This window comes from Hipposideros armiger, unplaced genomic scaffold (assembly GCF_001890085.2).
Source record: "Hipposideros armiger isolate ML-2016 unplaced genomic scaffold, ASM189008v1 scaffold_340, whole genome shotgun sequence".
Classification (NCBI taxonomy): domain Eukaryota; kingdom Metazoa; phylum Chordata; class Mammalia; order Chiroptera; family Hipposideridae; genus Hipposideros; species Hipposideros armiger.
Window position 1 is genome coordinate 1472882 of NW_017731690.1, and position 24605 is coordinate 1497486.

Consider the following 24605-nt stretch of genomic DNA (forward strand, 5'->3'; position numbering starts at 1 on the left):
GCAACATGAGTCATTAAGGATGGGGGGAAGCCAAGATAAGATAAGAAAGAGAATGTGGCAGATGATATGAACACCATGATCAAAGAGAAGGAGGCATATAGAACAGGGTATAGTCAATGATTAACATGTAATCCAGCTTTGGGATTTTAAACTAGAGCACGGGGTTTGGACAGGAGACTCACTGAAAATTAAGACCATGCAGATGAATTAATCCCTTTAAAGCTAGGCAGAGAAAAAGATAACTACTGCAGGATGAAATAAAAATATTTGAGATTAAGAATGACCAAATTTAATTAGGAATTTGCCAGTTTAATTTGACAGCACGATGGGAAGAGAAGTCAGAATCAGAGCATTGGCCCTTCTCTACCCATCGCCATGAGTCCCCTAGATACCCAGTGTACAGACAGCTCAATCTGCCTATTTTGCATCAACTTCAAATTTTACGTATTTTGCTCTCATGTATGTTAGTACATTAAAACAAAACCCTTCTTGGTTTTTTATACTAGTTGTTGGGAACCGTGCAGGCTGGCTTTAGTGATGCATTGTTTTGCATCTTGTTTTGCTCCTTTTTGCACCTGTAGGATGTTTACTTAACACTAAGGTACCAGGCGAGTTCCGCCAGTTCCTAAAGAGACACTGAAGATTGTAGCTATTTAGGTTAATGGAAGGAAGTGTTCTGGGAGGCTTACCCCCTAAGGTCTCCCTGACCTTTAAAGTATCTTGCAGAAAGTTAATGATCTACTTTTGAATAAGGTAAATGCATGTTTATCCCTTTTGTTTTGCATGTACCCTGGATATATATATAAGGATGTTGGAAAATAAACTCGGGTCTTCAGTATTTACTGGAGTCCTCCCGGTAACTCTCTCTCTTCTGTCTCTTTTCTTAATCCTAAAGCCCCCCCTCAGGACTGTTGGAGATATCGGCTGGCTCTGATAACTAGTCTCTTTACTCTTGCATGTTTTAAGTTCTCCATAGGCAGAAGTTAGAATAAAATTTATATTTGTTTAAAATTATACAGAGTTTGGTAATTACATCCTAAGTTTTTAAAGTGGAATGGGCGTAACTGATTTATATGACAAATTTTATTATATGTAAGTATGTGTCCAAGAGAAAGATAAAGAAATCAATATTTTTTTTGTTTTTCCTACAAAACAAAACGTTACATGCTGATAAAAATACATAACAAAATAAGAGGGGAGAAAAAATTTATCAGCTTTAGATCACCACTGCTTACATTTTGGTATATATAATTATAGTCGTGTGTGTGCGCGCGACTATGTTTTATAAATTCTTTAAACAATCACTTGTTATTTTACAATTGAAAAAATGTAATCCTCTCTCTACCCACCACAGCCCGCAACAACAACAACAACAAAAAATAAACAACGGGGCATAGAGAGTCAGTTAAATTGGAAAATTTCCCAGAAATTTTATCTTGACTTCAAAATGATAAAGAAATAAGAAGGCAGCAACTCAGAGCACAAGAGATATTCATGAAGGTGCTCATTACACATTTTCTAGTTGCAAATTAAACTGAAGTAAAAATAATATATACTCATAAAACCTTAATTTAGACTTCCCAATTTTTCTTTTGGGTGAACACCAATTGTTCTTGCTTGGATATTTTTCCTGGTTATCCAAAGGGAGCTCTTGTGAGGAAAAGGTCCACTCCATTTTCCCTAAAAAGGCTACACTGTTTTTCTGTTTATGCTGCTGAGTCATTTCACTAAACCTTCTCCTTTTGCCTATTCTTTCAGGGAAAGTCCCTTTACAGTTAGGGCTAATGTTAATCATAACGTTGTGCTTTTCTGCATTTCCCTCTGCAACAACTCTTAGCTACCTGTGAATTTGGGGAATACATTAAACATTATCTTGAAAGAAAAAATAAAGATTTACATTTAAGCTTGGTAATGTTGGGTAATGCATGCTTTCTTGGAGAGTTAATATAATTCTGGAATACTCTCAGCCTCAATTCAATATATGAGGACCTATCTTTTGCAATTGGAATTGCGTTAGTAGTACGAGTTTGGAAATCTACTGAGGCAATCTTATTCAAGTGTCGAAGCCAAGGTGATTGTTTCTACATATTTTTTCTAAACAATTAAATTCTAGCCCTGCAGTTTCTCTCAATTTCTAGTTCTTCCTATATTATTATTTAACTATAATAATAATAATTCACATATTTGTTGGAAATTTTCAGTTTGATTTGTCATTTACTTTCCAAAATTATACTTATTTTTCTCAAAAGTGCCTTCATAAATTTAATCTCCAGCTCTCAGCTACCCAGTGGATTGTTCTGTTTATATTTTTGCATCACTTTCACTCTTTATGGTGGTTATTAGAGCCACTAATAATTCCTGAGCTCTATTTTATTCTAGACTTTTAAATTAAAATTTGCTTTATAGCTCTTCCATTTGGTATCAATTTTCTTTATGAATATTTTTTGAATTAAATTTTCCCATGTTTTTAACCTTATTTCTACTTAAGAGATGCTATCGTGTGAATTTCCTTTTTGTTAGATGGTTCTTCTCTGGTTCTGTTGCTGTTTGTATTTATAAATACAGAACCTGCCTTTCGGACTGCTCTCTTACATTTGTAGCAGGAAAAAAAAATAATCACCATGGCCCTCACTGAGAAATCAAGAGTCATTTAAAATAAATATACTGGCTTTTGATGTGGGTTTACTTGTAACACTGCTCTTTTACATGTTTATAAAAGCTAAGAAAAGTGAATAGCTGTTTCTTATACTGGGTGATATACTTCAACATGTTTTCTTCATTGATGTTTGTGATGGTTAGTTTTATGTAACTCAGCTGAACTATAGTGCCCAGTTACTCAACCAAACATTAACCTAGGTGTTGCTGTGAAAGTATTTTGTAGATGTTGTTAACATCAAAGTCAGTTGACTTTAAATAAAGGATGTTACCCTCAATAATGTGGCTGAGCCTCATCCAATCAGTTGAAGGCCTTATGAGCAAAAAGTGAGGTTCCCAGAGAAGAAAATCTGCCTCAAACTGCAGCATCAACTTCTGCCTGAGTTTCCAGCCTGCCAGCCTTGTCCTATATATGCAAAACTTATTAGTCCCCATAATTGCGTAAGCCAAGCCCTAAAATTAATAATTATGTATATATAATAGTAACTATACGTAATATTATAATATACTGTTTCTCTGGAACACTAATAAAACACTAATAGTGGGTAATCTAAACATAAATAAATTCATGTATACAGTAAAAACTATACTTTTCTTGTTGTTTGATATTTCTATTAGCAATAAGATTTCTGCCTAAAGAAACAAATAAAATAGAAGCTGACTAGAGTATCCACTGGTTCTAAACATCATTAAGTCATAGTATTTTCATAGACATGTTAGGAAAAGCATTACTAATAAAAATGGAACCTGCTATATGAATATAAATAACTTTTGTGCCATGAATTGAATATTCTCCTCAGCTATTAAATTCATACATATGTCATTATAATAAATTGGATCTGAATATGGTAAGTGAGAAAGCTCTCTTCTCACCTAAATAGGGACATTGTGCTGTGCAATATGTATTTCAAGAAACAATTATTTTAGTTGCTTTATTCATTCATTCATGTATTTAATTTATTCAACATTGAATATTTACTTTATCTCAAGCATTGAGAAGATAAAAATAAATACATAAGAAATTGACTATTTTTATAAATTACTGAAAATTATATTTTATTAAAATTATTAAGTTTATAAGTTATACTTATCACTTAACGATATTAGCAATCAGTTCTTTCAGGATTACACTAGGACCAGGAAAAACTATGAGTAAGGGCTAATTTCATTAATTAATGAGTTTATGGGTGAAATATGTTGCTTTCCAACCCTTTCTTCCCTCAAATTTACCACAAGTGTAAAAAGGAGAAAAAGAGAAAAAGTTTCAATGAATCGAAAAGACATTGGCAATTCTTCAGCTAAATGAAGACAGAACTCAGATGAAAGGAGAGTAAATGATTTGGCAGAAGAGGAAAAGGAACACTTATGCACCTAAGGAGTCGAAGGAAAGGTCAGCCAGTTTTTGCTCCACAGAACCCACAAAGCTTACAAAATTGGAGACATATATAAGACTCCTCTGAAAATGGAAGAGAAGCTGGGTGGCAAGAACAAGAAAATTATTTAAATGTCTGAAGAGTAGATAAACCCAGGTCTCCGACTCTAATCTGGGGAAGATAGATGACCACCCCTTCCACCTCTGCCTCTGCAGAAAACAGTAGATACAGGGTCCCAGAATCTGGAAACCAGGTATAGGCGCAGAGGGGAAACACGGCACTGAAAGTAAAGGAGCGAATCTCATTCTCTTGGTTAAGTCTAACAGTGAAACCCTCAGCAACTTCCCTGCTCAGCTACAATAGTTTCAGAAGCCCCAGAAGATATCAAGAAAATTATCAAGTCAAACTGAATAAGTCCTAGAGGAAAGACTCACAGAACCGGGACTTGGGGAACTGTGCCAATGAAAAAGCTGGAAAAATGAAAACTAAAATTCATGAACAAAGAGCTTGTGTATAAATAGTGCTTCACTTGTTATTTTTTTAAAATAATGTCTCACGTGTAAATATAAACAAAAGGCAAACAATCACAGGGATTTCAGAAAAACATTTAACAAGGACAGTCCAAAGCTTTTTTAAAAAGGCCCAAAAGAGGCATATAAAATGCAAGCAAAAGTAGAAAACTTTAAAAAATTGTAAAATATTCTCAGAGAAATAAGATATTGCACCCTTAAAACAAGAACATGGTAACATTTAAAAAATTATGCAAGAAATTGCTCTTGGAAATTAAAAATATGATAGCTAAAATTAAAAATGCATTAAAACAGTTGGAAATGTAGTTAAGGAATTTTCCCTGAAGATAAGTAAACCAGAGACAAGCGACATAAAATAGAGAAGAAAAGAGTACTAGATCAGTATGGGAGCTTCAACATGAAGTCAGAAGTTACAGAAAGAAAAAAAGAGAGAGAGAAAAAAAAGACGGTTAAAAGGAAATTATCAAAGAAATTATCCTAGAAATGAAGGAATTAAATTTCCATACTGAAAACTGCCATCATAATGAAATAACTGACTCACCACAAAGCATGTTGCTATGAAATTTTAAAATACCATGGATAATCTTGTAAAGATTATCTTATGTGAGTATACAATAAAGATTTTTCAAATATGTAGGTCTTCCAACTAACTAATATTCTCTTCCCCTTTCTCAGGAAGCAGTGGGAGATGGGCTTCTCAGTACTGGAAGAAAACCAAGAAAGAAGTTATTTGATTTCAAAGATTACTATTAAACACAGAAAAAAGTCAAAGGGGGTCCATCAGGATGATTTTAAATGGTAGTCCCAGGACAGCACTGTTATGGACTAAATGTGTGTGTCTCCCAATATTTATATTTTTGAAATGCTATGCCCCCCAGTGTGATAGTATTTGGAAGCGGGGCCTCTGGGAGGTGATTCAAATTAGATAAAGTCATAAGAGTGGAGCCCTCATGAATGAGATTAATGACCTTATAAGAATTATGAGAGAGCTAGCTGCCCCTCTCTGCTGTCCTTCACTTGAGAATACAATGAGAAGTCAGGAGTCAGCCTCCAGGAAGAGGTTCCTTGCCAGAATTTGACCTTGCTGGCATCCTACTCTCAGGCTTCCAGCCTCAAGAACTGTGAGAAATAAATTTCTGTTGTTTATAAGCCACCCAGTCTATGGTATTTGTGTTACAGCAGCTTGAGCTAAGACAAACACCTATGCAGTAGATTTAGAGAGAAACAAACTCAAATTGGAGGATGAGGATGGAGAGTTCCAGGAGGAATCGTTGCAGGAGGAAAAAACAATAGAAAAAGCAGATCTCTGGACATTTTGGTCTCTGTGGGAAACTGCATTGAATTAAAATTTTAAAATAGAGATGTTTGAGAATACTTCAAGGCTTAGGAGAGGATTGAAGAAAACCAAGCATGAAACAATAAGGTGATCATTACAGAAAACCAAAGAGTTATACAGAAATGGAATTATAGTCACCATACACCACTTGATTCCACAAGGAATTGTCACAATAAAGAAAATACAAGGGCCGGCCGAGTAGTTCAGTTGGTTAAGAGCTCACTCAAGAGTGCAAGCTCTGAGCAACAGGGTCGCCGGTTCTGTTCCTGGCCTGAGCTGAGCTGCCACTGAGCTGCCAACAAGTGGCAGGATGGCTCAGCTAAAAAAAATAAAAAAGAAAGAAAATACAAATGCTTAACCATGACTTACCATATACTAAGAGAACAGGGAAGAGGAAGCAGAAATATGGGAGAATTAAACCTTCATCGCCATATGCGGAAGTAGGTAGTTACTGTCTGAAGCCAACAACTTAAAAAGTAGCAAAATCTCTGCATTTGGAAATGTAAATGCAAATGCAAGAAAACAGGGACTTGGGGGCCGGCCGAGTGGCTCAGTTGGTTAAGAGTTCGCGCAAGAGTTTGAGCTCTGAGCAACAGCGGATCGATGCCCGGCTCAAGTTGAGCTGCCGCTGAGCTGCCAACAGGTAGCAGGATGGCTCAGCTAAAAAAAAAAGAAAAGAAAACAGGGACATAATGTTTAAAGGGTGGACGAGGGAATAGCAGAATGTGGGGAAATTCGGGAATGATCAAGGGCACAATTTTTGCTAATAATTTTGTTATAAGTCTTTTTACCACTATTTGACATTTTTTACTTTGATAGGAATTGGAGTTTTAAAAATAAAATGAGAGAAAGAAGTAGTCTTTCTCTCAGAATACTAAAAGATCAAAGTGCTTTTTCTGCTATACATTTATCACCTGTTACCCAACAATCATATACTGCCTTCCTGATATCACCTTTCAGATTGTGTGATTTCAGCCTTCTGTTTGTAAGTGAATTTATATGTCACATATCTGAGAAAAAAACTGTACCCCCAAATTTTGGAAGGCACTGAGTTTTTCTCCTAAAAGGAGATGCAGCGTTCCAACTCTTAAAATTTCAGTTAGGGAAGAAGTAATTATCAATCTATATTTCAAAACATCACACCATTAAAAAAGTTTTAATGGCAAAGACTTCTGGATTTTTCAAGCAACTTTAAATAGCTGACTCAATTTTTCATTTGCAAATATTATGCATTCTATTCACTACACTAATATGAATTTTATCTTCCTGTGAAAGGCACAAATAGATTTTTCTATGACTTATCTGCAACAAGTAATTAGAGGTCTTGGATAATTATTTATATCTGTTTTCCAAAAATATATAATTTTTATAAAATTATTAAATGTATGTGAGAGTTAGAGGGATCTCAGGCCTATAATGCAGATTATGATGAAGAATTTCCAGGAACAATTATTTCATTTAAATACTTTTTGCTGCGTTTCTTTATTATTTTTATTTAAATTTTTATTTAAATTTTTATTTAAATTTTTACATTAATATACATATTTAAAAGTAGCACTAGGCGTAGAATATCTTTTATTTCCTCTTTTCTCTATTTACTTGCTATGCTCTCTTCTCAGCAAACCAATATTTCATAACTTCCTGTAGTTCTCAATGTTTTTCATTTTGCTTTTTCCCTAAAGTTTCTCGAAAACTTCCTATCCCTGACTCAGATGTACGGTTGTTCTTGTCACTTTAGAAAGGAAGGACTCCAGCCAAGAGGGGTTTGAGCTGTGCCTGACCCTCAAGGCCACTGGAAAGCAACTTAGTAACAAGCCCTTGACTTTAAAGAAAGTTTGAATCTTCAGTTTAAGAAAGAATAATGTAAAACAAGGCCTAAGCTGATTTAAAAAGAAATAGTCTCTACTTTACATTTAGAAGAAAAATGTGGACAACAACAACACTTTTCAGAATTGGACATTTTGTGTTTTATACTCGTCCTCTATTTCCTGGGGATATTCTGCAGTCAGGACACATGCAAAGCAATCTCATAGAACATCTGCCCTGAAATTGCTACACAATAAGAACTAACGTTTAAAATAATGCCTAAGAAATCAAAGATGAAAAATAATTAAAATCAAAATTCAATTTTAATATCATAAAATAGTGGAAATTGTACTATAACATTTTGGGAAGAATTTTGTTTCAACTAAAGGTTTTCTTCTGGGATCTTGGTTAGTAGGAAACTATATTGAAGTTTACCTGAACAATTCTCTTAAAATCCCCTGCTCTTTTGTCAATGTTTATATTTAACAAACTGTACCACTATCCAGCCGGTAGATCAAGCCAGAAGCCTTGGAGTCAGGTTTATTTTTTACCCCTTCAAACAGACCTCCAAATTCTATTGGTTGTACTTCTTTTTTTTCAGATTTTTATTGGGGAGTTGGGGGGATGGGAACTGTGTTGGGGAATTGGGGGAAGGGGAACAGACAAGTTGCTGTCTTTTTTTGTTCTTCAGTCTAGTTGTGGAGGACGTTGCTTCACTGGCCCAAGTTGGCACCATCATTGCGCTCTTCCCGGGCAAGGCAGATCAGTCACTGGCTTCTGGATGGTTGCTCACTGCGGCTGCTGGCCGCTCCCGCTGGCTGCTGGCTACACACGGTAGCCCATGGCAACCCACTGCAGCAGGGGCTGCAGCCTACGCTGTTGCCGGTGACTCACAGCAGCCCAGCTCCAGGTCAAGCTGCCGTTCAGCATCTTAGCTGTAGAGGGCAGTGTCACTGGCCCTCATATGTGGGATCCGATTCAGGGCCCTCTGGCATCCCAAGCCAGTTCTTAACCATCCTGCCACTCGGCCAGCCCTGGTTGTACTTTTTAAATAACCTGTTAAAACCAATTACTTTTCTCTGTACGTTTGAGATCACTATTGAATTAATCTCTCAGTATCCTGCTATAAGCCCAATGGCCTCACTCCTTGTACCATGTTTCTTTCCGCTGAAAAACCTTTATTAATGTACCCTTTAAACAAAAGCTAAATCCTTAGCATGTATTTGAAGACCCTCCATGACTAATTCCACTTCTCCCACTGCATGATTTGGTATTTGTCTCAACCTGCCTTCTCTCTTTCTTCACACCAGCTGCATCGCAGCTCCAATCTCTTGCTTACCTACTTTGCCCCAAGCTGCTACCGCTTCCTCCAAAGTTGTCCCCTCAGTCTTTGCCTGACTATCTCCTACTTATTCTTCAGGTCTTAGTTTCAATGCCATTTCCTCAGAGAAGCCTTTCTTAACCCCTAATCTAAATGCATTAAATGTTGTAACCACCTTATTCATGTACTTAGGTTCTGGGTTGGCCTTCATTTTAAGCTGTGGGATAGGAGATGACAATAGTTTTAGAAAATCAACAAATTTTAAGATGAGAAAATGCTATCCATCATTTATGAAAACAAAAAGAAAATAATCATTAATTTTGATTGCACATTTTGGGTTAGCTAACAAAACACTAATGTTAGGTTTAAAATTTTCTGTGACCTCAATTTTTCATCATAGTAAAAAATAATCACGCTGTGGCCTCAATTTTTTGGTAGCTTAAAAAAATAATCACTACTTGAGTAAAATTCCTTACCTATACCTTTAGTTCAAATTAATTCATCAATTTCTGGTTAAATATTTATATTTATGTGTAACAAAATTTAATATGTAGTTGTAACACCTACCCAAAGGTTCACATTAATTTTTTTCATAATTGTGCAAGTAACCAACAATATTAATGGGAGAAGAGATATATAGAATTTGAGAGAGGGTATACTTTGCCAAATATTTTTACATACTGTTTTATGTTCTCAAGTATATTACATAAAGTACCTGAATAGCACTTTATCTCATTCTCAAAACAACTCCACAAAGCGGGCAAAGGAGATATCATCATTGGATTTGCAGAGGCTCACCCAAAGCTACCACTGATTAAGTTATTGATCCAGAGTTAGAATCCAGGACTTGTGGCTTCAAATTCAGAACTCAACTCCATACTTTCCCTGATTATGTGCCTAATCTTGAAAATGCAAGATAGTAATTCTTTTAGGATAACAAAGCTCTCTCCAGCTATTCCTAGTTTAAACTACAAATAATCCTCTGAAGAATACATATTTAAACAAACCTATGTGTGAATTAATTTGTCACATCATTTTGCTTAAGTGAGAAGTACTCCCAACTCATAGAGAAGATTTATGACCAGTCATGGTAGCCGAAAAAAGATTTTCACAAAAATAGCGGTAAGGGACTCATCAAGGAAACTGCATTTTAGCCTCTTTGTTCACAACCTCCATACACTAAAGTCTCTTTCTAACCAAACACACTCTATATTAAAAAGTAGCTCTTTTCTAACCACATTTAACTGTCAGTGATAAAATAATCATTTTAATTTGTCTGTATGAGACAGCTATAGCACCTTACATTTGGATAGCACCACATAATCTACTCTGTGTCCCCAAAAATAAGACCCAGCCAGAAAATAAGCCATATAGCATGATTTTAGGTGCCAAAATATGGCACGTTGGCATACTGAATATTTTAAGCTGAAGGAGTTTGTGGAAAAGGCACCCTTCTCCCTGAAACAGGTCATAAAACTCTCATGTGAGGGGTGCGTGCCCTCCATATCCTGGAGGAATCATGCTACGGCTTATTCTCTGGCTACGTCATATTTTCGGGGAAACATGGTACATGTGCTTATATACATTATTGAATTTGATTCTTGCAACAAATATGTGCTTTGCTTATTTACTACAGATTAGAATCTAACTCTCAGAGGGTTTAATGGACAAGTCAGGGACAGAGCCCCATTCTGCAGACTTGAAAGCCTCTCTCTTTCCTACATCCCACAATGCTCCTCCTGTTCATACAGCATCAGTCTCAGTGGATACTTACATTTCATCACACCTTGAATTTCATAAATGGGCTTGAGAATCAGGGCACCATAAAAGCCTTTAGGGAATGGGTTCATTAAGTCCCACTTGTTCGAAAAATCTGTGAGTTTTACAGTTCGTGTTCTGTTCTTGGGGATCTTCCACTCGACAATCTCCTTTAGGGTATAAATATGTTCATCTTCACATTCATAGAATTCTCCTTCTTGTGACAAAGGCAAAGTAAATGAGTGATTTTGATGGTTCCTTACCACTCCACAGTTCACCATTATTTCTCCATTGATCTCTTCGACTGAGCTGAGCATGATTCGCTCACCCTGATTTACGACGAGATTCTCTAGTTTTATATCCTTCTGATGATAGAAGCAAGGATGCCCTAGTCTACTTGGTCCAATATGGGTGGTCCTTGTAATCTCTTCCATAGTAAGGTACGGAGTTTTATCAGCCACAATCTTAAAAAGACCTAAGAACAGAAGTGTGTGAATTACAAAGGGTTCTTACAATAAAAGTTCTCATACCAAAATCACAGTAAGAGGGTTATAAAACAAATATAATGTAGCTTTTGAAAGTAATGTACCTTTTTAAAGATTAGAAATATTTGTTTTGGGAATTTTAAATTAAATGCATTAGAGTGACATTAGTTAATAAAATTATATAGGTTTCAAGTGTACAGTTATTAGTTTACCCAACACACACATTTCAACCAAATTCATCTACATATCACATCATTGTTAACCGAGTTATAATGCCCTTTATGTATATTTTAGTTTACTATACAAAGATTTATGGCTAGTTACTTTTGTAGTCAACCTTTGCTTAAACAAAAACATTATAAGATTTTGGTTGCTTTTAGATATAAACTTCCTGTGTGGATGATGCAATCTTGGCAAGGAATGAGTAAAGTAGCATGTGCAATCTGTCCTGAAATCCTTTAGAAATTGAATAGTATCCACTGCATGTGTGCTTGAAGACAGTAAGGCAAAGAAACATGTACTTTCAAGGAACTTATTTTATTATGTCTTTTCCCAGGGAACATCTAATAAAATAGTATTCTTTAATTCTTCATAGTAAATGAATTTGTGTGTGTGTTCGCATGTGCACACATGCACGCACATGTTTAATCTCATTTGTCTGTATGTGAAGATTTATTTCTAAGAGTCCACAATCATTATCATCAGGGTATAGAAAATTCAGCAGTTTTTGTGAAATACATTTAAAAAAATAGCTACCTAGAATCTCATAAATGGTAGAGACACAGTTTTTTTTTTCTATCATAGCTATATTGATGACATAAGTCACAGAAAATTAATTCAGCATTTTCTTTCTTAGGGAATTGAGTTCACCTAAGGTAATAACAAACCTAAAATGTTATGAGGTAGAAAAAGTCTGAAACCCTAAGGGCCACCATTATTTCAAGTTAATCACACACTTCAGAGCTGTCTTGTTGGTTGTCTCTACTGCAAGAAAAATCCATCTATAAATCTGTGTGTTTTCTCTTAGAAAATGATTAAGTACACAGTTTAGCATACTAAGTAGCAGGGTACAGAAAAAAAATTGATTAGATTATTTCTTCATATACTATTATAGCCAATCCAAAAGCCCCTTCTTATAAACAGCCACATAATAAACTAGAGCAAGCTTTTAGATAGAGTATAGTAGTTGTTGTTTTTGTTTTTCCACCGGAGAAAACATAATTTGCTTTCTTCCAAAGGAAAACAAAACACATTTCTGGGGCTGAGTGATTATGACAGTGATTATAAAATAAACCAATACATGACTTTCATAAAGTAAGTTAAAAAACAGAAAATAGATATGTGTTCCATATTTGATTGTATCTATTAAAATGGGAATTATTATTATTTATAAATTAGGAGAAAATATTCACAAAGACCATGTCACTTAGAAAAACAAAAATTATAAGGAAATTCAATAAATTGATCCATTGAAAATTAGTCAATAAGTGAGTTTAGTCTTTAAGATCTTGTTCCCGAATGTTAGGTTTTCAAGAAGTTTACATTTTTAACTAATTCTTAATAATCCACAATCATTATCATTAAAAGTAATAGTAACAAATGACATTTGTTTAGAAATTTATAACCTGAATGATTTTTTTTACCTATACATCATTTATCCTCACATTAATAATAACCTTCGAAGGACAGTAAAACAAACCTACTGGGGGATATGAAAGTGGCCATGATTTTCATAGTCATGGCTCTAGAATCTCAAATCAGACTTTTGACATTCAAGTCTCACACTCTTGCCACCACACCAGGCCACTTCCCTGTTATATGTATGACTTAAAAGATATTGCTTATGAAAACATATTTATTCCAGTGCACAAAATTTATATATGCATCATATGAGCTCGCCTTTCCTTTGCATGAATCAGCCTTTCCAGACCCTCCATTCCGAGAAGAGCAAGAATAATTTCCTGGTTCACTGTGCAGAATATGTGCTCATCAATTCTTTTTTTTCCTACTCTTTTTTCATTCTATCTCAATTCCCACCCAAATAGGGAATAATTATAAAAATTGAAATTTCCAACTGTTTATCACAATATTATTTAATATACATAGCATGCAATCATAGTGAAGAGCTCATATTTTTTTTCTGAGTCTAATCTCTAACTTGCTTTCCCAGATGCAACCAAATATATTCCCTCTATCTTTTAATTAAGGAACCTTAGAGTAAACTTTACCTACTAGCTCTCATCTTCCTCTCATATAATTAAAATTAGAACTATTAAAACATTAGCAGCTTACAATGTGCTGGAAATTCACATGTACGATATAATTTAATTTTTGAAATAGCAATATGATATAGCTACAAATAAAACACCAACATTTCACAGATAAATACATGAAAGTTGGAAGAGATGAAATAAATTCTCTATCATCACATAGCTCATAAGAAACAGAGTATGTTTTTGTGTCCCTAAATTTCAAGGACTTAACACAGAGCTATGCATTTTAACCTTTCACTATTATCACAAATCATAAATTGTTTGTCCAGTCTTTTATTAGCTAACAGGGATGGTTCCAAGGTGGGCATCTATCCTGCTTTTGGATGCAGAAGGACTTAGAGCTTTTTAAAATCTAACGACATAAGAAAATGAACTTCACTGATATTTAAGACATTGATGGGCACTTGTCTCATCTGTTCACCTGTCAGATGGCCACATGGCTGTAGGTGGAGGTAAGGCCTTTGAGGAGGCCTGGGAACTACACAAGGTGAAAGCATTGACAGTGCCGCCTACCCCGTTCAGGAGCTTTCAGTGTGCTGCAAGTTACCTGGCCATATTTAAGTGGATTTCTAGAATATATCATCATGGTTTTTAAATAAAGTAACCACATAAAATGGATAGATGACTTAAACACTTCCTGCAAGCAAGCCATGTATTGAAATTAAAACTAATATAAACATAAGAACAATAAAAAATGGCAGCATGGACATTTCTACTCCCATTCAAGCTTTTCTTCAGCCATATTATGAGGTCCACTAATGACACTAGACTAATGAAAAATGAAAGTGGCTGAAACTTTGTTAACACAAATTTATCAAAATATGGATTTATAGTCACTATCATTTTACAGAAACTTACCCTTGAGATAGAGGTAAAGTTATGTCAAATATACACACACACACAATTTTAAATAAATGCATATATATTTGAGATACATGCTCAGAATATTTAATGCACTGAGCTATGTGAAGATGATTTGAAGACAAATCAGACTGCTACATATTTCTGATCATGTCTCTTGTCTTTGCCAATAAAGCAATATATGTCTCACTTTTCTTTTTTTGTGAGTATGTGCTTCTGCCTCTCAAAAAAACTGCACTATTTGTTCTGCAATCAAATTCTAAACATCCCTGTTATTTTATACTTGCCTATATACATAGATTTCTCATTTCACATGCTTTTTGTACCTTTTCTATCATTTTGTTACAGTCCCATAGTCCCATACAGTCAGCATAGCCTACAAAATCTTCCTCAGGACTACCCTGAATCCAATATTTCCACTAGCCATTCTAGCTCAAGCATCTCTACTGAAATTCAGATTAAAATAGGGTGCATGAAATACTCTATCACAGCAAAAAACTCAAAATCCCTGAGCAAAGTATTGAAATATATAATAATCTTCAAACTGTTGGAAAATTCTCCAGCTTTCTCAGAGTCAATTATAGGATTATTGAACATCAACTAATGAGTGATTCCAGCAATCTTCATAGAAGAGCAGAAACAAGGAATGTGAGAAAAACCAAAGCTCATGATAAGAAAATTTTGCATGGTAATTTTAACTGAGCATTTGGGAAAGGAGATGACATACCAAAGATGGTGATCAAGTTTGTTAAAAGTTGGATGAGACTAAGTGAGGAAGTAGAATTCCTGTTTTAATGTCTTTACATTTATAATGGAATCAGAATTGTCTATAAGAGCAATTAAGAGTTTTTAATAGTTCTTTTACCTGGAGGTAAAAAATAAATAAATAATAAAAAAACAATCAATTCATTTTTACTTCTTTGAGTCAATTATTTTATTTAAAAAAAAGACCTCTTTTCACAAATAACATTTAAACTCTTTGAAAGGAATGGCGATGCAATATCAAACCCATTTGGGATGTTTAACAAATAATTTACACTAATAATGTTAGGCCTTGAAATGATATCATTCGCTATCTATGCCTAAATCTCCATTATAATCATAGCTTATTAATGAAGCTGTCATACATACTTGTTCGTGTTTAAGCTTTTTCTCTCCCAAGCAGTAAGAATGAGTATAATAAACCTAAGATGAGGAGAAAGGATGTGAGAAATTCTTCTTCTCATAAATATTGGCAAGAGCTCCACCCCCTGGACTCTAGTTCTGCATAGCCCTGCTCCTTTAGTTATGGAAAGACATATAGAGGGTCAGGGCTAGAAACAACCCCCACACACCTTAGTCACCCCAAGTCTCTCACTAGGCTTTGTTAGGAGGATCTTCAAAATACCACACATTTACTACTCCTAGCCCTGGATGAGTTAGGGCAATAGAATTTTCCAGGCCAGGGACACACAATTATCCCAACGGTATTGTGTAGGGTTTAAAAGTGTAAATTATTGGGGCAGCCGGTTGGCTCAGTTGGTTAGAGTGCAGTACTCACCACATAGGGGTTGATAGTTCGATCCCCACATGGGCCACTGAGCTACACCCTCCACAACTAGATTGAAACAATTGCTTGACTTGGAGCTGATGGGTCCTGCAAAAACACACTGTTCCCCAATAAAAAAAAATAAATCTTTAAAAAATGTGTAAATTATTGATTCAAACAGACTGCGTTCAATTTAGGTCTCAGCCCTTTTCTCACTGTGCGAACTTGAGAGCTTAAACTCTCATAGCTACAATTTCTTTTTATGTAAAATGGAGAAAGTTATATCATTGATCTCATTAAATCATTGTGATGATTAAATGAGTTAATACATACAACATGCATAGATAATACTTAATATTTAGCATGCACCAAAAAAGCAGATAACCAAAAATAATGGTTCTTATTTCTCCTCACTTTTTTTCACTCTGGAAGTCTAAGCCATTGCAGGATGGTTATAAGGTCATAGGGATTAACACTTAAAAGGCTAAAGAGGACAAATGAGATATTTCAGCCTGGATCAAATTAGATGAGACAAAATATATAGAATCCACAAGTCAGCATCAGACACAAGTTGAGCAGAAAATCCCAGCAATGATAACTTGCACAGATTTTGCCAGAGTGTTTGCATATGGAAATGAGCCTCAGGTGACCTTTCTAGGTGGACTACCTTTGGGGAAACATTTGTAGGATGCTTAGAAGAGTTTGTCTGACCCCATGCTTTGATAATTACTTAGAATTTAACCACCATAATTTTAAGGAGCAGATTATTGGGAGATGTAAGCACTTTTTTAAATGCAAGTGTTGTGCTGCTTGTCGTTATGCACAAGGTGTACATTATACTCAGTTGCTGAAGTTCCCTTGAACAAAAGAAACAGCAAAATGCCAAGGCATTTCTGCAAGTGTACTTTATTCATGGTTCTGAAATGTAGTTGAAGCCAAGTGAGGGAGGAACACACCCTCCCTCTATTTTAATGATCATAATCTTGCTAATGGAATGTTAGTGGAAAGTGTTGGGGAGCCATGTGGTGCTGACTATGTTGTTCAGTATTGATGTTGCCTGAAAATTAAATGTACCTAAGTAGCCACCTGTTTATGCTTACGATTATGTAAAGCCCCATATGTTTCCTTCTCTACACATGGGAGGTAAATATTGAAAAAATTATTCTGGTGTGAAGGGTGAAAACAGCAGCAATTCTTCTATAACTGTCACATATGCTGCAGTGTTTCCTTTAATGCTGTGCTTTGTGTGACTTATTTGCTGATTTTTACCATGCAGTCTTCAAAAAAATATGTTACCCATGGTTACCCAAAACAATTAAAAATCAGTTTACATTAAATTCAAATTAGGAAGAAAGATAATTTTTCAATGTAGTCATAAGTTTTAAATGAATTTCAGCTTCTGATTTAAATAGATTTTGATTTGCATGATAAAGAAAACTGAACTATTTTTTTTTTCTAAATTCACAGTATCTAAAACGGAACATTTTCTTCCTAAGGATATCCTGTTGATTCCATATTACTAGGCAACAAAAAACTAACTCAAATAACACGAATTTTAAAATCCCACTTAAAATCAGCTGCTCTTCAACTGGCTAGCCCATCACCATTCCCACTGGATTTGTTATGGAAAGCAGCTTACTGGACTCCATACAGATCCAGCCTATGGTACGTGGGCAGCACGAGCCCCTGAGCAGTTTTGAGATGATGAGTTTCATTAGAGAATTGGGAGATCTGGCACAGGTAACACCTGTGGAACTCCCCCGGACTAGTCAGAGATTGGACCAGGCGGTAGGTTGTAGGAAAGACCAGAGACACCGGAGTTGCAATTATTGAATACTTTAGACACTGAAGATAAATTATTGGGAGTTTCACATGGTTTGTATCTGATCGATCAGGAAGGGTTTAATTATCAACTGTCTAGCAGCCTAAACATGACAGTCCCTGACTTCTCAATAAAGTATTTGCAAAAACACACAGAATATGATAAAGATGAAAACTTAACATACCACCAAAAAGTAAGAATAATAGACCAACTGCCCCCCAAAGACAAAAGAATTTACTTCCCTAATAAGGAAGATAGAGCTGAAATAAGAACATTAAAGTCCTACCCATGCTGTGTCTCATGAAACAGAAGAGGCCCTCTAAAATTTTTAAAGATAGCAAGAAAAATAAAAATAAAAAGAATTAAAATCATTGAGTATTTACTATAGGCCAAGGTTTATAATAACCACTTAATGATCACCTCATCTCATTTATTCAACTCTTGGAAGAATTGTACAAGATAAATAGTATTTATATTTTTTCAACTTTATAGATTAAGGAAATTAATAAACAGGCACTAAAATACATACATTAGGAGGTCACCTTAATTTTGTTTAAAGTTTGTTATTTTTTTCAATCTTGACACATACATACATACATAGAGATAGAAATGTTTTAACAATTAAAGCTATACTATATACATTCATTTGAATCCCATTTGCTTCATTTAATACTGAACCATGATTAAACTTCATGTTTTAAAATATTTTTCACAAATATTATTTTTAATGGCTGTATAATATGTTGTAAGGGATGTATCATAACTTACCTTTTCCCACACGATGGTCATTGAAATGGATTCCGTTATTTTGCGAGTGTAAACAATTCTAAGATGATTATTTCTTTAGAGTTTAATCAGTGGAACCACTGGGTTAAGGGCCCTTTTCTCAGCAGACTGCTGGTTTCACGAGGGCAGGGGCCAAACATAAGTTTATCCCTGTCATCAAATGTAATCTCTGCACATATACAAAAGAAATATTTCACAATTGACTGGCAGATGGCTCTTGAAATATGTCAACTTATTTTCAGAAAGGTTATAACATTCTATATAGCTTTCAGTTGGGTTTGAGAGTGAACACTTAACAATACCTTTCTCAATTTTATTATCATAATCGTAGAAGCTTAGCTAATAAATATGTGAGAAAGTTGTCATTATTGTTTTAATTTACATGAATGAATCTGAACTAATTTCTGTGTGGCAACAAGCCATTTAAATTTCTTCTATCCTTTATCCATTTCCCATTTAATGTTCTCCTAGACTATTTGTTTGATTTTTCTTTTTTGGTTTCACATTTTAAGGATATCTAGTCTTTTTTAAATTGTGTCATCTTGTTGTTAAACTTTTTTCCTAATTTTACTTTTCTGATATACAGAAAGTTCCATTTTTTGTAATTGAATATATTGATTCTTTATGGTTTTCCATTATATTTATAATCTAAAAGTTGTAAATACAAACATAAAATAGTTTTACTTCAAATGTAACTCTTTCATCTACTTCAAATTTCCTTTGCTATGAAATGTAAGGTCAATGATCCAATTTCATCTACTGCTTTTTAAATTGATAACTATACTATACTACAGTAATTTAATAAATAATTCTTCCTTTAACCCCAGATGTGTACTACCGACATTTAGCAAATAGAAATAGACTAGATTAAGGTCTGTTTCAGAGCTATAAATGAAGGATTAAGTTCAGGGGCACTTGAGGCAAATTCAAAGCATTCTTCTGACGTTTCTGTAAGAACAAGTACCACTGTTATTAATTTATTATTTCAGCTTTGATTTCTGTAAGTAATATTCAGTATAATTTATTCTAACTTTGTAATAGGTTTTAATATTGGCAGGACAAATACTCCCTAATTGTTCTGTTTTTTAGTATTTGCTTCAATATTGTCACTTATTATTCTCCCAAATGAACTTCAGAATAACTTTCTCAAAAGCCAACATAATAATAATTATGCTTATTATATGGGAATTAGATTTATCATTGTGTTAATCTCACAACTTTATGTACAATTGATACACACACACAATGTTCAGTTTTCTGATTCAAGCACTTAACGTATATTTTTGTTTATTTTTAATAAATAAGGAAATGTTTATAATATTTTTAAGTAAATAAGAAAATAAATGAGTTAAAGTTTTATAATATTTTCATACTGGGTATAAAGATATTAAGCTTAGCTGTTCTATGCTTTTCCATTGCAATTTTAAACTATGTTACCCTTATAGATTCAAAATGGTCATAAATGGAAAGTTATGACTATATATCTGTATATATATGTCTTTTTTATACATATATACTTATAAAAAAGTATACATATATACTTTTTTACATAAATATATATTTGTTTAGGTGCATATTTTATTTATAGACTCTGTATATTAACTTATATATTTATATATATATTTTTTATCCTATCATCTTACTAAACTCACTAAATTTGAAAAATATTAAAAAATTTGTTTCATTTGATTCCATTGTTTTTTCTGGATAGTCTTACTGCAAATAATGATTATCACCTTATTTCTAAAATCTTTCCAATTCATTTGTTTTGGGCTATTTTTACTTACTCAAAATTATTGAATGATGTTAAGTAAGAGTGAAAATAATCACCCTTAAGAGAGCAATGCTTCTTTTGCATGACTCACTGGGCTCTACTGCTTGGTGCCTGTACCTGACTGCAGGGCACTGCTGACAATGTGACTTCTGCCACACTGTGTTAGGCGCTGACATTTTCTAGGATTCTGAAGGTTTTTAAACTTATGTTGCTTAAAAAACTGGAATAGGGATACCAAAAAGCATTGAACTATATACTTTAAACAACTGAATTTTATGCTATGTAAATTACAGCTTAGTGAAGCTCTTATAAAAAAATGGGAGAGAGGAAGGATGGACAATTAAGTAATAGCTTCAAAAAAGCAGATTGGCTTTCTCATTAGTTCTTAGTGGAGATATAAATTGGCAGAGTATTTATGGAATGTGATTTGGCAATATGCTTCAAAAGCTTTAAAGACGTTTTTACTTCTAAAGTCATAATTTCATGTATATGAAATCATTATAATAATCAGAACACAGACCAAACTTCAGTTAGAAGACTGCTCACTATAGCATAAATTGCAAAAATGACCATGTTCAGGATAGATTTAATAAATTATGATATATGCATATGAGGAACTATTATATAGAAAATAAAAGTACTTTTTGAAAAATATTTAATAACACAGGTGAATCCTCAGAAATAAGCCTGTTTCCCATTATATTAAAACATGTGTCTATTTTTGTGTACAGTGTACTAGAAAACAATGAAAGAAAATTTGACGAGATTATAGGGAACTTCCAATGTACTTCTCTGCATTTTCTTCTGTTTTATAACTTTCTACAAGATTATGTGGTATTTGTAAAATTGAGAAAAATTAATACATTTTATAACTTTAAAAAGTTATATACCTTATGTCCACATTAAAACCTACACATGGTGTTTATAGCAACTTTATTGATAACTGCCAAAATTTAGAAGCAACCAAGATGTCCTTCAGTAGGTGAATGGATAAACAAACTATGGGATATCCAAACAGTGAAGTATCATGCCATGCTAAAAAGAAATGAGCTATCAAGCCATGAAAGACATGGAGGAACCTTAAATTAATATTTCTAAGTGAAAGAAGACAATCTGAAAAGGCTACATACTTTATGATTCTAACTATATAACTATCTTATACTAAAGACAAAACTATGGAAACAATGAAAAGATCAGTGGGTGCCAGGGGTTGCAGGGGAGGAAGAACCAACAAGCAGAACACAGGAAATTTTAGGGCAGTAAAAATCCTCTGCATGATACCATAGTGATGGATACATGCCATCACACATTTGTCTAAACCCATACAATGTACAACACCAACAGTAAACCATGATGTAAACCATGAACTTTGGTTATGATGTGTCAAGACAGTTTCATCAGTTGCAACAAGTGAACCACTCTGGTGGGAGATGTTGATAACGGAGGAGGCTACGCATGTGCTGAGGTGGGGGATATGGGAAACCCCTACGTTTCCCTCAATTATACTGTGAACCTCAAACTGCTCTTTAAAAAACAAGTCTATTTTAAAACAGCTTTTGTTCCAATGGAAGAACCTCTAAATAACTGATATATAATTATGTATAAATATAGTAACGTGGCTTTACCGATGTCCAGTTAAGAGAATTCAGGTACTGAAGACCTGAGTAGACAGTTTTTTAAGGAAAATTTGGTTCCTGCAAGATGATACTGTGGTAATACCATGAAAAGCTACAGAGGAATTGTGCATGTAGGAAAGGGGTGGTAAGAGCAAACAATGATGAAACAGATTTTTAGAAAATGTGCATTAAATACGAAAACTATGAAAACTTATAGAACAGTGCCAGTTGATGAAAAGCCTATTTTAAGATGACCTTTGTGACAGAGTTCTGCTCTGAGGCTAAAAGGTACATAGGTGGCTGAAAAGAACATTTTGACCTAGAACTGCAAAGTCTATTTGTCTTCCAGGTAATACGCATTTTAGTTATCCAAAGACCAACGATTTAGAGAAGCAATCTGATCATGTACTAAAGAGTAGAAGAAAAAAAAAAACAAACCGAAACTGAAAATTCATGTAAAAGCCTGAGTTTCTTGTGCATTCAATTTGCTTCATATTTTCTTGCATAGTATATCCAGAATACCCTTTTAGTCTAGGAAAATATTTTGTATAACAGACATAGCTGGATTTATTTTGCTTAAGTGAGCACAGTGGGGAAGACATGCCTTAAGAGAAGTTGACCCAGAAAATTTGGAAGAATAGCCCATAATTCCTTGAATACCAAATTATCGAAAAGGCAGGGAGCCTATTTAGGGCCTCTCTGAGTCATGTCTTCATAACATCCAGATGGAAAAATAGGAGCAAGTTCTGCCTTATATTTAGCTTCTTTTTACTAAAGTCCTTCAAAAAACAGGAGATAAAAAGTTTATTCACTATAAAGCTGTTCAATATATTTATTTTAAATATTTTTGAATAACAATTTTCCTATCAGATAATTTTAAAAAGGGATTTAGAAACTGATATTTTAACCAAATTTTTTTTAAAAAATGGTATAATCATAAAATGGCTAATATAAAAGATTTAGTCATTTCAATGTTAAACGGAACACATAATAAATGACCATTGAACATAATATTGTATGTTTTCTATAATATCAATTAAGTATATAGATTTCCAAATGAAACAATGGGGAAATTCATTATAAAATGTTAATGTATGTATTATGTATTCTGGCACCAAGACACAAAGGAGCAGGTTTCATCAATTTTAGTCATTTAACCTGAATCAATTTCTTGAAAAAATAATTATATTATTAATCTAATTTTTGCCATTGGATGTTCTTAGTACTTTCCTGTGCTTTTTTCACATTTACAATTAAAATGGTTAAGAGTCTTACTGCGAAGGGAAATAGAGTTGTTGGTAGATAATTCTCCATGACATTTCTACATGATTTGGAATCTGGAGGTAACAGATTTGTTTCCTGGCCAGTATAGAAATGATAGACAATATCTCCCTGCTGAGAGGCATTCTAGAATCGTAAAAATCCTCCCCCGGCCCAAAAGATTTTATTACATTCCAGAGTAATAAAGACAATATTTTCCTCCAGGGCAAAGATTGCAGGTTTGCTAGCAGCCCCTTACACTGCTTAGGATTTCCTACACTCAGTGTTCCTCCTCCCTGCTCTGTATTACCCAGTGGGACATGTGGCTGAAGGGGGACCCTCTAAGACATGAAGCTCATGCTGTCTGCTGTGCCGCTAGAAATAAACTGCTATATTCAAATGGACTCATTGTGTCATTAATGACCTCGTTTCTAGAAGTGTGGCAAGTCAGCCTGACAGCTACATGGCTGCTTGGGGATGGCTTGACCACCTGACAGATAAAACCCATTTAACTATTTTTCTGGAAGAAATTAATTGAAATAGGAAGGACTGCCTGAAGCTTGTCTTTCAAGCATGATTTAAATCCATTAAATATATAAACAAAATTTTACATTTTGTTTGGATTTTCTAACATTTATCTAAAACATCCTATTTCCTGTGGTTTTAGGAGTGGCATTAGTTTAGATCTTTTTTAATGTTACAATGCTTACTGCATATAACAAAAAAAAATTTGAAAGGATGGTGCATATCTACGGGATGTGTGGATCTTCATTATAACACTGATTTGGGCTGACAAAGGACCATCTCATTCTTTGTCTATGATTAAGCAAGAAGTGCACCAAAACACAGAATCTGGAACCATGGTGCTTAGATCTGTATTGGTGCTCTCCAAAACAGTACCCCTACTGGGGACCTTGTACTGAGCATTTAAATGTGGCTACTTGAAATTTGCATAGCCAGACGCGAGATGTGCTCTAAGTGGAAAACATGCCACATATTAAAGATTTAGCATGAGAAGAATGTAAAATATCTCAATAAACTTTATACTGATTAGATTTTAAAAGGATACTTTAGATCTATCTTTCAAATGAAATAGAATATTAAAATTAATGTCACATCTTTTTCTTTTACCTATTTTTTATATCTGTGCTAGCCAGCCTCCAAGATTGTCTCAGGCGATTTCTGCCTCCTAGGAGTCACACCCTTGTGCAGCCCTGTCCTGGATTGCACCAGCATTTGTCTGTGTGATCAAAAGAATACATCACACATTGCTTAACAATGGGGATACGTTGCAAAAAATGCGCCATTAGGTGATTTTGATATTGCATAGAGTGCACTTCCACAAACCTAGATGGTATCGCCTACTACATATATACCTGGGCTAGATAGTAGAGCCTATTGCTCCTAGGCTACAAACCCAT

The 24605-nt window shown here is 34.3% G+C and overlaps 1 protein-coding gene across 4 annotated transcripts in view; it reads right to left on the minus strand.

The window, feature by feature from the left end:
* Window positions 1–24605, minus strand: part of THEMIS (thymocyte selection associated) — a 170310-nt gene that overhangs the window by 80679 nt on the left and 65026 nt on the right. For 2 of the 4 annotated variants that reach the window (XM_019661211.1, XM_019661212.1), the window contains exon 3: window positions 10796–11254. In XM_019661211.1, the coding sequence (XP_019516756.1) occupies window positions 10796–11254 (459 nt within the window). Of the gene's footprint in view, window positions 1–10795; window positions 11255–15529; window positions 15557–18516; window positions 18704–24605 lie in introns of those variants that run through there. The other 2 variants (XM_019661213.1, XM_019661214.1) reach the window with 2 other exon arrangements.